This window comes from Ambystoma mexicanum, chromosome 1q, assembly GCF_040938575.1.
Source record: "Ambystoma mexicanum isolate Mex_15411 chromosome 1q, UKY_AmexF1_1, whole genome shotgun sequence".
In the NCBI taxonomy this organism is placed as follows: Eukaryota; Metazoa; Chordata; class Amphibia; order Caudata; family Ambystomatidae; genus Ambystoma; species Ambystoma mexicanum.
Genome location: NC_090922.1, coordinates 310,646,153 through 310,663,833, shown reverse-complemented (window position 1 = coordinate 310,663,833; position 17,681 = coordinate 310,646,153). Strand labels below are relative to the sequence as shown.

Sequence of the window (17,681 nt, the reverse complement as noted above, 5' to 3'; positions counted from 1 at the left end):
TTGCTAACCTCGAAAATCGGGTGGAAGAAGCGGAGGGAACAGCGAGTTGAAATAACATACGGGTGGTCGGCTTGCCGGAGGGGGATGAGGGTCAAGACCCTACAAACTATGTGGAAAACATGATCCTACAAGAAATAGGAGCAGATAAGCTTTCGCAGGGATTCACAGTGGAGCAGGCGCACCGAGCCTTGATGAGGAAACCGCGACCTGGGGCTCCGCCGCGACCTATCATCGCGAGGATCTTGAACTATAGAGATAGGGAGAAGATCCTGGAATATTTTCGTAATGGTGGGACAATACAGAGAGCATCCGCCAACATTACAGCATACCCGGATTATACGATGCTGGTGCAGAGACAGATACAGCTACGTGGCCGTCAAGAGGAGGCTGCAAGCAGCAGGCATCAAGTACATGCTCCTGTACCCGGCAAAGCTGAAGGTGCTACGTAATAGCAGAGGGCTCTTTTTTGACACTCCCGAGGAGGTGGTAACGTGGCTGGATTTGCAAGGCTGCCCGGAACAAGAAGTGGACCGTGACCAGCAGGAACAGGACGGCTGAAAAACTGGTGCCATGGACATTGGGGGTACCAGATTATACCGGGAAGCGAGACTGGTTGAACACTGTATAGCATTCGGGCCTTGTGCCCGTCATGGACTGGAATATAGTAGGTAAATTGTAATTGGAAGCTGCATAGGGTTAACACAATGCGTAATACATTTGTTAATAGGAGCAATAGGATGGAGGCAACCCACCCCCAAAATACTAATAGTTAAGTGGGCATTAGGGCGACTTTACCCTAATGAGCCCTGAGCATGAGTTTGTGCTAGACGGGGCTAGATGTGGGGGTGCCCGAGATCCAGGGATGGAGCTAGGCAACAGTTGGAGGGGGCGTTGTTGGGGAAGGGTTGGGTGGGGGGAGGGCAGGGAGGGGAGGTGGGAAGTTTGGGGTGTACATAGTTCTGGGGAGTTTAAGTTTAAATATGAGCCTACATGGAAGAGCTGAAGGGTTGTATCTGCATAGCATGACCGGGAGGGTTCAGTTGGAAATGAGGGACGAAGATATTAGAGTGCTATGCGAGATCTCAGGATAGTGACGTGGAATGTCAGGAGACTTAACAGTTATTCCTCTTCATATAAGGTCATGCTGTATTTGAAAAGGCAAAAGATAGATGTTGCATCGATACAGGAGACTCATTTGACGCGGGAGAAACTGGAGCTAGTTGGGAAAAAATGGAAAGGAATTGTGGTGGGTTCGTCGTAATCTGCTTACGCTAGGGGAGTGCTTGTCTGGGTGGCACCTCATGTCCCGTTTCAGCTACTGCAGGAAATGGCGGAAACTGACGGGAGGATGGTTATATTGAGAGGGCTGTTGGAGAATAAAGAGGTATGCATCGTGAATACGTATGCTCCTAACCATAACAAGGCGGCATACTTCAGGACTCTGTGCACCAACCTTAGTATGTGTGTGGGAAGCGTGGTTATTTGGGGCGGGGATTTCAATTGTGTAATGAACCCCAAGGTGGATAGATCTGACAACAGGATGGATAGGCCCACCCCAGCGGCCAAAGCATTGCAGGTGTTACTAGATGATTTCGGCTTGGTAGATGTATGGAGAACAAAACATCCCAATGATAGGCAATATTCGCATTATTCTGCCCCGCAGCAGCTACACACGAGATTGGACTATGTCTTTGCCACGCCGGATGTGATGGCAGAGAGCACTCAAATAGAATACAAGGCGCCCCTGATCCTTGGGTGGCAATACTGCCCTCCGAGGGCGCGGATTCCGACGTGGCGCCTCCGAGCGGAGGCACTCAAGGTTCCGGTCTTTTGTGAGGACAAAAGAGATGAGATCATTAACTATTTTGAAACGAATACTGGTAGTGTTGACTCGGCGGGTACACTATGGGAAGCTTTTAAGGTGGTGATGCGGGGGGCAGCCATAGCCAAGTCAAAGGGCTTGCAAGGTGGGGTTCTGGCTGACCTACAAAAAGTTGAAGATGAACTTGAAAGAACATTAGAAAGTGACAGTGTGGACACTAAGCTAGTACTTAAACTACAACAGCAATGTGCGGAACACTGGGAAAGGCTCTGTAACCTCAATTATAAAAAGTATGTAGAAAGACAGCACGCGGGAGGAGATAAAACGGGTAGGCTTTTAGCGTGGCTGTACAAGAGTGAGACCCCTGATTAGGACAATAACTAGAGAAGATGTCGATGTAGTAGACACTCAAGAAGGAGTTAACAAGAAATTTGCGGACTATTATAAAGGTGCTATACGGGGACAAGGAGGGGAGTAGTCAAGAGGAGATAACCGAAACACTAGAGGATATAGGATTACCTAAGATAAGTGATGAGGAGAGAGAAGAGCTTGATGGACCAATTACCCTGGAGGAGCTGAGGGAGGTTGTGAAGCAGTTGCCCACCAGTAAGACCCCAGGAGCAGACGGGCTCCCTAGCGAATTTTACAAAGTATATAGAGAAGAAGTGCTACCCCCAATGCTAGACATGCTTAACAAAGCGTTTGAGATGGGAAGGTTGCCAGAGTCACTCAGAGAAGCGATCATAATACCGCTTCCTAAACCCAACAAACCGGGGTATAGCTGTAGCTCCTACAGGCCTTTGTCGATGCTGAACCAGGACAGCAAGATACTGACGGCTGTCCTGGCAAACAGATTGCGGAGAGTAATTAGTAAATTAATCCACCCGGATCAAACGGGCTATGTCCCAAACAGGAATATAACCCATAATCATAGACTCCACCGTGTGATCGAATGGGCGAATAGAAATGAAGGCGAAATGGCGATTGTATCCCTAGACGCAGTTAAAGCTTTTGACTCTGTTAAGTGGCCATGGCTGCTGGCGGCCCTGGGAGGTTACGGAGTAGGGCCGGGTTATATAAGGTGGGCGAAAATGCTATACAGTGAGCCGTTAGCCAGAGTTCGAACGGGATCAGTGATAACCGAGAGATGGCAGCTTAGTAGAGGTACCAGGCAGGGGTGCCCCTGGTCCCCGATGCTTTACATCCTAGCCCTGGAGCCCCTAGCGATATACCTCAGGCAACAATAAGATATGATAGGTATTGAGGTTGGGGGGGGGGTGGCATCTAATATCCTTATATGCGGATGATTTATTACTGTACTTGAAATACCCCGGAAGAGAATCTTCAATATATCCTTGAAGTGATGGAGAAATACGGAGGGTTGTCCGGCATAGCGGTAAATCCTCAAAAATCTAGTATATTCCCTCTAGGTAGCTATAAGGGGACCCCGGAGGAAAGGTTGCCGGTGTTACAGATACCATGGGTGATTGGTTCTTTCCGTTACCTTGGCATAGATGTGTATCACACCGCAGAAGAGGAACATAAGCACAACACTGAGGTAGCTGTTGAGAAAATCCAGAAATGCATGAAGTTTTGGGAGAAGTTGCCCCTAGCTATGATGGGACGGGGGGCAATGCTCAAGATGGTGGTACTACCTAGGCTCTTACATTATTTTAATAATATCCCACATATGATACCCAAGAAGTTCTTGTGCAGGGACTTCCTATGGCATGGTACCCGGAATAGAGTAGCACTATGGAAGTTGCAGAACTTCTACGAAAAGGGAGGTATCAGGCTGCCCAATTTTGAGGGCTACTATATAGCAAGTCAATTACAATATGTGGCCAATTGGCTCTCCGACGAAGTGACCCCTGAACATAGGTTGTTTGGGCGGGTTTGTACCCCATTTTACTTAAGGGAAATTATATGGTTGCCTGAGACAGATATGAAGGAGCGCCCTAAGATGATGATGATGATGTTGGGGTGGAAAATGTGGCGTCGAGCGTGTCGGGTGGAGGACCCATTCCCGTGCTCCCCGCAAGTACCGCTGGTCACATTAGCAGGGGGGGGGGGGGGGGGGACAAGCAGCTGAGGGCGATTATCAGAACCTACTGGGAATCGGTGGGGCTGGTAACGTTAGGGGACATCTGGCAAGAGGGGACCATTAGAGATTTTGAAGAACTTGGGGAGGAGGTGGGATTACACACTGGCCAATTTGTTAATAGGATGGTTCAGAAAATTCGGAAAACGTTGCCTGAAACAGTGTTGGCAGAGGAACCATATGCTACTGTGGGGGTAATATATGACATATCGGAAGGGGGGCATGAGATTTCTAGATTGTATGAGATGGTGATGACCAAGGTGGGGAAGGAATTGACACATTTGAGACTTGATTGGGAGAAGGTGGTGGGGGCCCCAATGGGAGATGGGATGTGGGAAGGCGCCCTGGGATATCACAAAAAAAGTGTCAAGAAACGCCATACTTAAACAAATACAGCTGTACATAACACATAGAGCATACATGACCTCTGAGGATATCCAAGTTCCGGAACGCTGGGCGACAGGCAAGTGCGACATGGAAAACGCTGACATGACATGTTTTGGTCATGCCCAATAATCGAAGGTTTCTGGGGTGAAGTGGCACAAAAATTAGCACCAAAAGGGGTCACGCTTGTCATAGATACGGCCTGGGCCTGCTTGCTGGGAGGGTTCCCCAGACCACGGAAACTTAAACATTTTGAGAAACTTGGCATATGTGTTAGCAAAACGGAGGCTCGCCGTGGGATGGAAGAAGTGCCACAAGCCACGGGTGGAGGCATGGTGGAAGGAGTTACAGAAATGGGCTGAGGCTGAAACGGTAGTATGGCAGGAGGCGAGCAGCATGAGTGGGGAGGAAGAAGTGGGTACCTTGATGGCATGGAAATTATTAATAGCGGAACTGTTCGGATCTATATCGGACCGACGAAATCCGAAGATAGTGAGACCCGGCCACATGTAGCAGATGTTGAACGCGAAGTACAAATAGGCTCATAATGGAGGGTGGGACTTGGGGAGCAGTGGCAAAATGGAAATACAAATGGTGTTTAATGGAATTGTTGTAAATTACACTGCGTGTTGGGTTTGTTTGTATTGTTGTTTGGTTTGAATACAATCAATAAAAAAAATGTTTTTTAAAAGTTAGCTTAAGACTGTACAGTACCTTTGGTTTGAAGAAATGGTTCCAGCCGGCTTCTGTCCATGTGTGGCTCTGCAGAGCCTTTTGTTCCTGGGCCTCAGTCGTGGGGACAAGAGGGAGGACATCTTGGGACTTCTGCAACACAATGTGACGGTTGGCGGCAGCAAAGGGCAAACTTCAATTCAGTGGCACTTCGGCGTTTCAGCTCCTAGCGTCTGACAGCAAACAGCAACACTGCGGTTCTCGGTTACCACTTCAAAATGTCCTTGCTTCTGGGGTCCAGCACTCTGTTGAGGTGGCTCAGGGTTGGTCAGTCATGCATTAGGGAAGTCTGGAGGATCTCCCTAGCCCTCGGGTCGGACTTAAAAGCGATCCACTTGATTTGGTGTTCCTCTCCCTGGCATTTCAGTTCCAGCAGCAAAAGTACAGCCAGCTTCGAGAGGATGTCCAAACGAGTTCACTTGGGAGTTGATTGATCCCACCAACTCAAGGAAGTCACCCTTGCAGGGCTTCTCAAGTCGAGGAAAATTCAGAGCTTCAGCAAGACTTCAACAGGCAAACCAACAGTCCAGGAGTTGCAGCAGCCGTCTCTTCCAAGTTCTTTGGAATCCTTCGTCCAGTGGTCGACTGCCTTCCAAAATAGAAGGTTGTTTTGTTAAAAAATATTTATTCCTAGGTCTAAGTCCCTAATGTTAGCTTTCTTGCCCTGCATGTGAATAACTCATGCCCCCATAGTATAGCACACCCATGCCTGGTTGGCGATGGTGTGCCGCCTACAAAGGGTATGGAAATCCTTGCCCTCAACACTCTCACTACTTTCCTCAGTCTAGGTGATAGGTGCACATTTCGTGGGGGTCGTAGGTATCTATTTATTTTTACCGCCTCCACTCTATGTGTCTTATAGTTAAGAAAAATATTTTGACCAAATGGTCAAATGAACAGCTAAAAGGAAACTCATCTATCAATCAATAAGGTGACTTTATATTGTTTTGATAGGGTTAAAATGATGTATTGTAGTTATTCGAGCCCTCTCCTCAAACTTATGTAGGGTCTCTGAGTTGTGGTCCTCAGCCTAGCAACTCTTAAAAATAGTCAACCGGTTTCAGCAGTCCTTGTAACTAGCCGCCTTCTTCAGGACGGAGAATCTTGCATTCTCATTGACAACATGATTTCTTCACATGTCTCCACATCTTGGAGGGTTTTGAGAGGTGCTTCGGGTTACCCATGGGCGTTTTTGCTTGTGTCCCGATCCCTGTTGGGTTACAAAAATGGACAAAAGTGGGGAATGTTCTTGATTGATGTTCAATTGTAGAAACTACCATACAGGTGAGAAGGTATTACCTGTGGTTACACTTTCTGTTCTCTGGTCGTGGCTGATGCACCTATGCTCTTGGTGACTTCCTGCGTGAACAACCTGAGAACAGATAACTTGGTATGTCTTATACTGTACCAACCATTACACAAACTTGTTGTCAGTGCTTGGATATACAGATTTTGGATGCTGGGTCTGGGCGCTGGATATTCAATTTTGTCCAGTCTTCTTCATAATTTGTTTATGGGTACCTCTGTAGAGTGAAGACCAAAATAAGAGCATTTACTCTTAAATCTTGGATACTTAGAGGTCACAACACGTGCAATAGCGGGCACGAGTAAACATCTATTGTGACTACAAACATCTTGTGCGTGTTGTACTCCCATAATTTAGTTAACTATACTGGCGCCTGGCTGTTGTGCAAACAGGATCTCACTATAATATGACTAAAAACTCTGCATTTCGTGCGTGTAACGCTTGTTGCAGGATGGATATTCATGAATGGATACAGCCTAATGATACTTGACTGTGGCCCAATGATAGTCATTGTAGCTGACGCTGTACATTTTTGTGTCCGTGTCGCTCGTTATAGGATGGATATTCATAATGGAACTGAGCCTGGTAACGCTTGACTGAAGCCCATTACTGTTCATGGGCTGCAGTGCACAAGCAGTTCGGGTGGCTTAGCAATAGTTGTGTGCTCTGGCCAAATATGCCCCGATTGCTACAAGTCTATCCTGTAGCGGAATGTAGTGTCTTACCCGCAGAAGACGGGATGTTCGCTCTCACGAACGGGCTGCTTGTAAAGTGGCCACGCCAACACCCACCATCTTGGTTCTCGTATTTATGAGCAGTGGCCATTTGTGGTCACGTGCGAGCACAGGACTACAAGTTTCCACGAGAACGATGGGAAATGTAGATGCCTCGCTGGCGTCAGCCAACTTCGTGTTCGTGTATGTCTTAACCGTATCACTACATGATCACGTGTGGGTTGGGGACTAACAAGTTATGCTCAATCATGATGGGCGTTGTAGTTCATAGGAGCAGGCTGTGTGGATAAGCCGCACATAAACCCAAAATGTGATAAAGGTTGTTGCACAATGGCGGACAAAACCCTGTGTCTTTGAATGGGGCTAACTGTGATTGTTCTCTGTCTTAGAGTATTTTAGGCTGTCTAAATGCACACATTAGTGGCACTGTTAAGTGTGGTTACAAAGACTGTGCTTGAATTCTAAGTCTAGCGGGCTGTGTGGGTGTGGCACTTATATACCCAAGATGTAGTAGGTGTTGGGGTAAAACTCCGGTAATGCACTGTGGCGAGCAAAAACCTTGTATATCTAAAATAGAGCTAGTGGTGATTATGTTATTGTCTGTGTGGGTGCACCCATAAGTGGTACTGCTGAATGTACTGCAGCCCAGGATGTGTGGTTGAATTCTCGGTCTGAAATAATTTCAGTGGAAATGACTGGGATTGGCGGCCTACGGGTGTCTCGAAGGTGCGCCAAAGTGGTGTGCTCTTCGAATTATATCGAGAGGGTGACTCTCAGTGTGCTGATAATCTCGGTGCTGGAAGTGGTGATCAATGCACGGCCAGGGTTTGCCAGCAGATTTCTTCATTCAGGCCGATCTTGTGGCTTTGAAGTCTGAAAATCCACATTTGTTCTCTTCGTAATAGCAATGCTGCTATATTGCCTCCTCTTTTTGGTAACATCACTTTCTCTAAAATGGTCCATGCTATTTCGTTTTCTGAATGTCCTTTTGTCATATAATGCTCCAATAATGGGGCAGCACATCTTTTTGTTCTGATATTAGATCTGTGTTTATAGTTCTTGTTGTCATTCCGATGTACCTCATATTGCATGGACAGAGAATTTGGTACACCACATTGGTTGTATTGCAATTTGTGAAGTTCCTCTGTTCCCACAGGTATTTCCACCCTATGTCTACTGTGGTTGTGCGTTTCGTGAGTTGGCACAGGGTGCATGTCCCACCATTCTTGATGTGTTCCAGAGGGTGTTGATCTTTTCATCGTAACCATGGATATAGAATCATTGTATTCCAGGATCCCTCAACAAGAAACTTTAAGAGTGGTTGAAAAGGTTCTAACAGACAAAACAGGCAATTTAGACATGCCCATCAGCCTTATCTTACAACTATCAGAAATTGCACTCACTAAGAATTTCTTCCTCGAGGAGTACACGTATTATGAACAAATAGCCGAGACAGCCATGGGAGCGACATTTGCCCCCACTTTGAACAACCTGTACGTCGCCTCTTTCGAGGAAAAATACATCTATCCTCAAAACAACCCTTTCTCTAAACACATCCTTAGTTGGCGTTGTTATATTGACAACATTCTTATGTTCTTTGGAGGAGATCAGAACGCTCACTAATTTCATCACATGGGTGAATGGACTAAATCCATTTCTCAGGTTTACCCATGAGGCAAGCAAAACCGAAGCCACGTTCCTAGATCTAAGTATTAAAAGAACAGGACATACTTTTGAAACCACTGTGTTCCGTAAAGCCACAGACAGGAATTCCCTTTTAGAGTATTCTAGTTTTCATTAAAGGACTCTTGAGGAAAACCTGCCTTTTGGGCAATTCCTCCGTTTTAGGAGGAATTGTACCACCCAAGAGGAATATGATGTACAAGCAAAAACACTCATCCAATCTGAGGGAAAGGAACTATCCCAAGAATATAAGACAAGCGTGCAAAAGGCCAAGGAATATACCTAGAGAAGTTACCCTTACACAACACAGAAAAAAAGAAAGGGGACCGGATGTAATTACAGCAGTTTTTAGCCACTCACCTGTGGTCAATCTTCTCAAAAATGAAATCCAAAAATCCTGGCACCTACTAAATGTGGATGATAACAATCTACCAGCACCACTCTTTGCCATTAAAAGAAGGAAAAACCTTAGGGACAGTCTTATACATACATACCAAGAAATAAAACCTCCAGAGACCAACACCCTCTGGAACACACCAAGAATGGTGGGACATGCCCCCTGTAGTAACTGCTCAGTGTGCCAACTCATGAAACGCACAACCACAGTAGACATAGGGTGGAAATACCCGTGGAAACAGAGGAAGTTCACAAATTGCAATACAATCAATGTGGTGTACCAAATTCTCTGTCCATGCAATAGGAGGTACATTGGAATGACAACAAGAACTATAAAAACCCCCATCTGTGAACACAGATCTAACATCGGAACAAAAAGATGTACTGCCCCATTATTGGAGCATATGACAAAAGGACATTCAGAAAACGAAATAGCATGGACCATTTTAGAGAAAGTGATGTTACCAAAAAGAGGAGGCAATATAGCAGCATTGCTATTACGAAGAGAACAAATGTGGATTTTCAGACTTCAAAGCCACAAGATCAGCCTGAATTAAGAAATCTGCTGGCAAACCTTGGCCATGCAATGATCACTACTATCCAGCACCAAGATTATCCGCAGACTGAGAGTCACCCTCTCGATCTAATTCAAAGAGAGCACCAGTTTGGCGCACCTTCGAGACACCCGTAGGCCACCAATCCCAGTGATTTCCACTGAAATTATTTCAGACCGAGAATTCAACCACACATCCTGGGCTGCACTACATTCAGCAGTACCACTTATGGGTGCACCCACACAGACAATAACATAATCACCACTAGCTCTATTTAGATGTACAAGGTTTTTGCTCGCCACAGTGCATTACCGGAGTTTCACCACAACTCCTACTACATCTTGGGTATATAAGTGCCACACCCACACAACCCGCTAGACTTCGAATTCAAGCACAGTCTTTGTAACCACACTTAACAGCGGCACTAATGTGTGCATTTAGACGGCCTAAAATACTCTAAGACATAGAACAATCACAGTTAGCCCCATTCAAAGACACAGGGTTTTGTCTGCCATTGTGCAACAACCTTTATCACAGTTTTGGTTTATGTGCAGCTTATCCACACAGCCTGCTCCTATGAACTACAACCCCCATCATGATTGAGCATAACTTGTAGTCCCCAACCCACACATGATCATGTAGTGATACGGTTAAGACACACACGAACACTAAGTTGGCTGACGCCAGCGAGGCAACTACATTTCCCATCGTTCTCGTGGAAACTTGTAGTCCTGTGCTCGCATGTGACCACAAATGGCCACTGCTCATACATACAAGAACCAAGATGGCGGGCGTTAGCGCAGCCCCTTTACAAGCAGCCCGTTCGTGAGAGAGAACATCCCGCATTCTGGAGGTAAGACACTACAATCCGCTACAGGATACACTTGTAGTAATCGGGGCATTTTGGCCAGAGCACACAACTATTGCTAAGCCACCCGAACTGCTCGTGCAGCACATGAACAGTAATAGGCTTCAGTCAAGCGTTACCAGGCTCAGTTCCATTATGAATATCCATCCTATAACAAGCGACAGGTACACAAAAATGTACAATGTCAGCTACAATGACTATCATTGGGCCACAGTCAAGTAGCATTAGGCTGTATCCATTCATGAAAATCCATCCTGCAACGAGCGTTACACGCACGAAATGCAGAATTTTTAGTCATAATTTAGTGTGATCCTGTTTGCACAACAGCCAGGCGCCAGTATAGTTAACTAAATTATGGGAGTGCAACACGCACAAGATGTTTACTCGTGCCCGCTATTGCACGTGTTGTGACCTCTCAGTATCCAAGATTTAAGAGTATAAATGCTCTTATTTTGGTCTTCACTCTACAGAGGTACCCATAAACAATTTATGAAGAAGACTGGACAAAATTGAATATCCAGCACCGAGACCCAGCATCCAAAATCTGTATATCCAAGCACTGACAACAAGTTTGTATAATAGTTGGTACAGTATAAGACATACCAAGTTATCTGTTCTCAGGTTGTTCACGCAGGAAGTCACCAAGAGCATAGGTGCATCAGCCACGACCAGAGAACAGAAAGTGTAACCACAGGTAATACCTTCTCACCTGTATGGTAGTTCCTACAATTGAACATCAATCAAGAACATTCCCCACTTTTGTCCATTTTTGTAACCCAACAGGGATCGGGACACAAGCAAAAACGCCCGTGGGTAACCTGAAGCACCTCTCAAAACCCTCCAAGATGTGGAGACATGTGAAGAAATCATGTTGTCAATGACAATGCAAGGTTCTCCGTCCTGAAGAAGACGGCTAGTTACAAGGACTGCTGAAACCGGTTGACTATTTTTAAGAGTTGCTAGGCTGATGACCACAACTCAGAGACCCTACATAAGTTTGAGGAGAGGGCTCGAATAACTACAATACATCATTTTAACCCTATCAAAACAATACAAAGTCACCTTATTGATTGATAGATAGGTTTCTTTTTAGCTGTTCATTTGACCATTTGGTCAAAATGTTTTTCTTAACTATAAGACACAGACTGGAGGCGGTAATAATAAATAAAGATACCGACCCCCACGAAATGTGCACCTGTCACCTAGACTGAGGAAAGTAGTGAGAGAGTTGAGGGCAAGGATTCCCATACCCTTTGTAGGCGGCACACCATCGCCAAACAGGCACGGGTGTGCTATACTATGGGGGCATGAGTTATTCACACGCAGGGCAAGAAAGCTAACATTAGGGACTTAGACCTAGGAATAAATATTTAAATATTTAACAAAACAACTGTCTATTTTGTGCTATAACTGTTTGGGCAAAGACATAGCGGAAGCCCATTGACTCCCACTGTCATTACCGACTGCCTTCCAAGCCAAAAAGCCTCGCCTTTCATGCAGGTTTCTCCCATTCATTCCAACCTAGCTGTCAATCACAGAAGGGTGGCTCTCCTTGCCAGACAGCCAGCCGGCCGGCCAATCACCTTTGGGTGCATTCCTGTAGCCAAGGGGATTAAGCACAGGGAGTTTCGGGCACCTCCCTCACTTCCTGCCCCTGCCAGACATACTGGAGCCAGAGGCGGGCTTCACTCGCAATTCCCGCCAAAGACAAAACAAACAAAGGGACCAAACCCGGTTTGGCACGCAGAATAAATCTCAAGAAGGACCTTTCGAACAAGAAATGGCAAAAAAAAGAAGACCAGGGCCATTTTTACAGAATGGGCACCCATGGGTGCTTTACTGCAGTTGCGAACGCAGCTCGCAGTAAAAACTCCCAATGGTAGTTAAAAGTAAACCACTGCCGCCAGCCATTAATCATAGAAAGGGTAACATAAAAATGTTACATGAGAAGCTAGACAAAGGGGATACTAAGTAACCCCTCCAGCACCCTATTGTAAAATAGTGTGTGCTGGGTCTAGAAGTTACAAATGTAAGTAAAGTCAATTTCGCGTCACTGCTCTTGGAAACAGTACTTTATCCAAGAGAAGGAATTCAAACCTTCAGGAAATCTGATAGACTTCCCTGTGTCACTGCACTGAAGTGTCACAAAGTAAAAGAGGATGCCTATGGAGTTTGTCAGACTCCATAACCAAAAGAAACACAGAATTAAAAGTACAAAGTCCCAAAGTCCAGCAAAAGAGCTGGGGGTCTCTAAGGTGGGAGGAATTTAGCACTAAACTGAAAATTCTCCGTAACATGTATTTTAATGGACATGAATAACTAAGTGCAAAGAAATCATTTTAAAACATTTCCAGTTTTCTATTTAAAACATGTTTACTCACTTATAAGATACTCCCATCGGAAAATGAACTTGCATTTGTACGCCCCCAAAATCATTTTACTCCCAGCTTTGAAAAATAGGGAGTAAATTACTCACTTCAAAATCTTATCTGGAGCACTGGTAGTAAACAACGCTGCGTGTTTTTTGTATATGTCACTTTATTTGCTTGACCCGGTCTTAAGGTACTCAATGGATGGCTGCACTATATGGGGTATAAAAGGGTGGTTTTTGATCATGTTTGCCTTGGTTATGTTTAAGGACCAGTCTTTGCACGTTTGTTATTCATCTGTTTATGCTGTGAACTTTCTTACTGCACGTCGTAAGGAAACATAAGAAGGCTGGAAAAATAATGGTGCACTGTTGGGGAAAGGAACGCACTACATTTAGAAGAAAAAAGAAAAAAAAAGGTAATGGATGGGAAACGTTCCTCCCTACGCATACTGATCCTAGCTATACATCCATGATTGGACAGAGCACACTGGACTGAAACAGGTGTTGCAGACAGCGAGCAAGAAGGCCTACAAGAAACAGACATCAAACTACCATCTGCGTGCGAGCAAATCCAATATAACGGTCCCCGGGCGTGTGAACTGTTTTACAACAGCTACTGTTACGCAATGGGATTCAGACTGTTGAGGTCCCTAGCCCCGAAGAACATACTATACATGCCAGAAACATGTAAATGTTGCAGCTGTATAAAAGCTCAAGTACATACCCTTTATCAGATATGGCTGCGCACAATAAAGTTTAAACGGCAGGGTGTGAGCCATGCTTTCATAGACCGTTTACCTTTTTTTGACAAGAAACTATGGTATCTGGTGTACTACTACTCAAACACTAGCCTTACCGTGGCAAGCCACCTTTTAACAGTTCGTTAACATAGTAAGAGACCCAACACATAGGCAACGCAGTCACCCCACCCCTTAAACGAATCCTTAACGTACCACACAATCGATTTCCGACAGTGCAGTTTGTTATCACGATTGTCTTAAATAACCAATCAATAAATGCAGTACTATTAGATTGGTGCGAGTACATCCTATCGAGAAGAGTGTTGGGAGTCTAACATACCACAGGCTTGTTATATTACTCGTACTCTTTAACATGATTTAGTAGTCCGGTTACTGATTAGTAAACGGCAGACGCATTAAGTGAAATGGGCATGCCTGTCATCTGGGTGTGGAGGGGAGGGGGCTAGGGTCCAAGGACTGGGGGATTTTCGGTTGAGTTCATGATCTGTCTAGACGAGTAAGGCTCTAGTGGGAATCGATGGTGGGGGGCAGGATCTGTAGCGGGGGAGGTAGGGTTCAGTATAAGCATGTTGAGAGGGAGTCATGCTGACTCGTACAGTGAAGGGCTCAAAATGAATTGTGGTAGTTTGGGGAGGGACGGAGCCAACTTCTGGAGGAGTACTGACAAGCAGGCAGGGTTACTTGGTGTGCAAGGGTATGGCACTTCTTTGCTGGGGAGTGTAGACTCTGGTCGGGGGCTCACCTTTCTGTATACGAAGCTGTGCAGCAGACGCCTTTTTGCTGCTGCCCTTGGTGCCTCCAGCCGATTCCTCTTCCTTCTTCTGTTGTTTGAGGGAGAATAGTTTGATCATCCTCCTGCCGGCGAGGGCCCGAAGGACGGCTAGGAGGGGGACCTGGGGCCCTGAGGGTCTATGCGTGTCCCGCGGGCTTGGCCTCCCTCCCGCCGGCACCCTTTCTGAAGCCGCAGGCTTGTGCGAGGCCTTGTCCGGGGTGCTGTCGAGGGATAAAGAAAGCGGAGCTCGCTGTTCTCGGTACCAAGAAGCTTCTGCGAGCGTTGGCAGCTCAGCTTGCGTGCGCGGCCGGCGCTCTGTAGCCCACGGTTGGTTTGGGGGAGGCCCTAACAGCACTTAGGGGGGACTCGGGCAGCTCCGGAGGTAGTCGGGAAAATGACCGAATAGTGCTCGGACAAGTCCGGAAACTCTCACTGGACAAATTCGAAGATCACCCGGGAAACCCCGGTCAAACTCGATTCTTTTGGAAGATGAAAACTCAGTTACGTCACTTCTCGGGATTTCGGGTACGTTAGTATCATCACAATAGAAACAAGACTGCTATGACAAAGCCGCAGCATAGAAGAACTACATTTGCGAACGTAATAGAAATAGAAAAAAGGTTAGTAAGTCAAGCACACCCGCTGCTCTTCGTTAGTAGCAAAACAACCGCCCATCTTGGAAAGGGGTTAATTCACGTAAGTACCAGTTTGGGGGAAAGGCTAATGCTTAGCTTCTGTGTAAATTGTGCTTCGAATTATGTAGCTAGAATAGCTTATCTCTATTTTTATTCCAAAAAGCATCTTCACAGTATGAAATGGTAATATTTCAATCTCATTACGTTTTTTAGCGTTTTAAATATTAACAAAGAACGACTTGTAATAACGTCCCGTTTCATACAATAATCGAAGTATTAATCAAGATGTACTCTACAATGCTAGTGCATCAATCATATAGAATGGCTGTACAATGGATAGTATTAAATCATGATTTTATGAAAGTGAGTACTTGGGACAATTACGCCCCCCTAAAGGCTAGGAGGCCGATAGTGAGACAGTCCCTACTTTAGGTACAATAATGATTTACCCAAACATTAAACTGGATACATGTGACTGGTAGCCCCAGTAGTTGTGTCAGAACCATCAGGCTAGCAATAAAGTCTTGCAATTTAATGTACAGTACAGCAAAACAAACCACACATATCCTCACACAGCAGCACATGAGACTAACAACCGATAAACGCCTCCAAGCACATCAAACAGTGTAAACCGAACAGCTGCACATCACAGCTCTCTTGTGCTTTTCCCTCTGAGTCCCACTAACCCATCCTACCCTCTTTCCTTTCAGACCCGTCAGAGCACCAGGGCACCACTCCATTGGGGATAGTGTGGGCATAAATATCCTTTAACATTAACAGTGTCTTTATTGGAAGTATGCCGCTTTGTGACACATGTTTCAGCTGTTTTAGCTCTTTATCAAACATGGGTATAAAGTAAACTGCTATCCCAAGCAAAAATGAACACCTATATTGGTATCTGTGGTGTCGTCACCGTATTACTGAAGAGAGGAACAGTCCTCTCTCTCTGTTATCACTTGCCGAGTGGGCTGCGTCCCACGTGTCAGGAAGGGGAGGGGTTACCGCGCAGAGCGGCAGTTAGTGTCAAGATTCAATAAAGATAAGAGGTGTTGCACCCCAGCTCCTGTGTCGGCCCATTCCTTGTGTGAGAGAACGGCTGGGAGTGTGAGGAGGTCCACCTAAGGGACACTACATCTGGCGACGAGGATGGGATGCCCGTGACGCCCGTGAGTCTTCCGTCCCTCAGATGCCCCGAGGATAGCGGGTCAGAGCGTGAAGGCTCCCCGCTACTGGAAGAGCCACGCAAGCGCGAAGAGGCGCCGAAGCGCTCACTCCACGGGTGGAGCAGGAGCAGCAGCTCCCCGTGCAACAACTCTCCGGGCGGGAGAAAGAGAAGACCTCTTTCCCGTCAACGGCAACAACGCCGGAAGGCGTGATCTCCAACACTGCGGGTGGAGCAGTGGCTCCCCGCATCACACCAATGGGCGGTCGAGGAGCACTGGCCTCCCGCCAACGGCAACGGCTGGAGCAAATAACTCCAGCAGAACTCCGGGCGGTCGAGGAGCACTGGCCTCCCGCCGACGGCAACGGCTACAAAGACGCGTTTTGTCCACTCCGCGCCTGCATGAAAAGGGTAAGCACACGCGCCCCAACGCAAGCAGCGAGTCAAGAGACACACATCTCGAAAGCCTCATAGATCCCCACGCAGCCATCCCCACCCGTCTCAGCATAGGGAGCGCGAACTTCCCAACGCAGCGCCCCCCTAGTGGCGGCCAGACGCCACCGCACTCTCGAGCAATAAGCAAGCCAAGGTCAAGCTCATGAGTGGCTCAGGAGAGGAGTCATTCACAGCTATAGCGACTCCAGCCCGAAGGGTGTCACTTACAGTCCCAGTGACATCAGCACACGAAGAGGCACCCTCTGCCCCAGTGTCCCCGGGCAGACAAGAGCACAGAAAAATGACGGACAGCCTTCTAGCCCAGTTACCAGCAAATTTTGACCTCACAGAGACAAGCACCCTGGGGTCAAGGTGGAGAAGATGGCTGAGAGACTTTGAAGTATGCCTAAAGGCAGCTGGACCACTAGAGGATGAACAAAAACTAAACCTTCTAAACCATGCGGTAGGTTCCAACGTGCGAGATATCCTTGAGGAAATGCCGGAAGACAACATAGACAACTACATCAAGCTAAAGACATCGCTCACAGAATATTTCACACCTCACACAAACGTGGACTACGAACGGCACATATTCCACACTACCAAGCAAAACAAAGGAGAATCCATAGACGCTTTCGTCATGAGACTAAGATCAAAAATGAAGCACTGTGACTTCAACAATTACTCGAACGAGGAGGCCCTCAGATCGCAAATCATAGTGGGGTGCGAAAGCGCGGATTTCCGGAAGCGACTACTACAACAGCCGAGAAGTCTAGAGGAAATCCTGAGTCTAGCGAGATCCAACGCTGCCCTCGCAGCACAAGTGGAAGGCCTGGACGACATAAAGATCACACACGGAAAGCAGGAAAGCATCAACAAGCTGGAGGGTACAACGAGAACCAACACGGATCCTTTCTGCTATAGGTGTGGCCATGAATACCCACACGAAGGAACGTGTCCTGCCA

At 46.6% G+C, this 17,681-nt stretch overlaps 1 protein-coding gene across 2 annotated transcripts in view; it reads right to left on the bottom strand.

Annotated features, from left to right (window-relative positions):
- UBE2M (ubiquitin conjugating enzyme E2 M) overlaps nucleotides 1-17,681 on the bottom strand; it is a 503,284-nt gene that overhangs the window by 391,585 nt on the left and 94,018 nt on the right. Inside the window, exon 1 of one of the 2 annotated variants that reach the window (XM_069639026.1) lies at nucleotides 14,455-15,046. The exons of the other annotated variant lie outside the window; for it this stretch is intronic. Coding sequence (XP_069495127.1) covers nucleotides 14,455-14,563 — 109 coding nt within the window. The 5' untranslated portion in view covers nucleotides 14,564-15,046. Of the gene's footprint in view, nucleotides 1-14,454; nucleotides 15,047-17,681 lie in introns of those variants that run through there. 2 annotated transcript variants of the gene reach the window in all.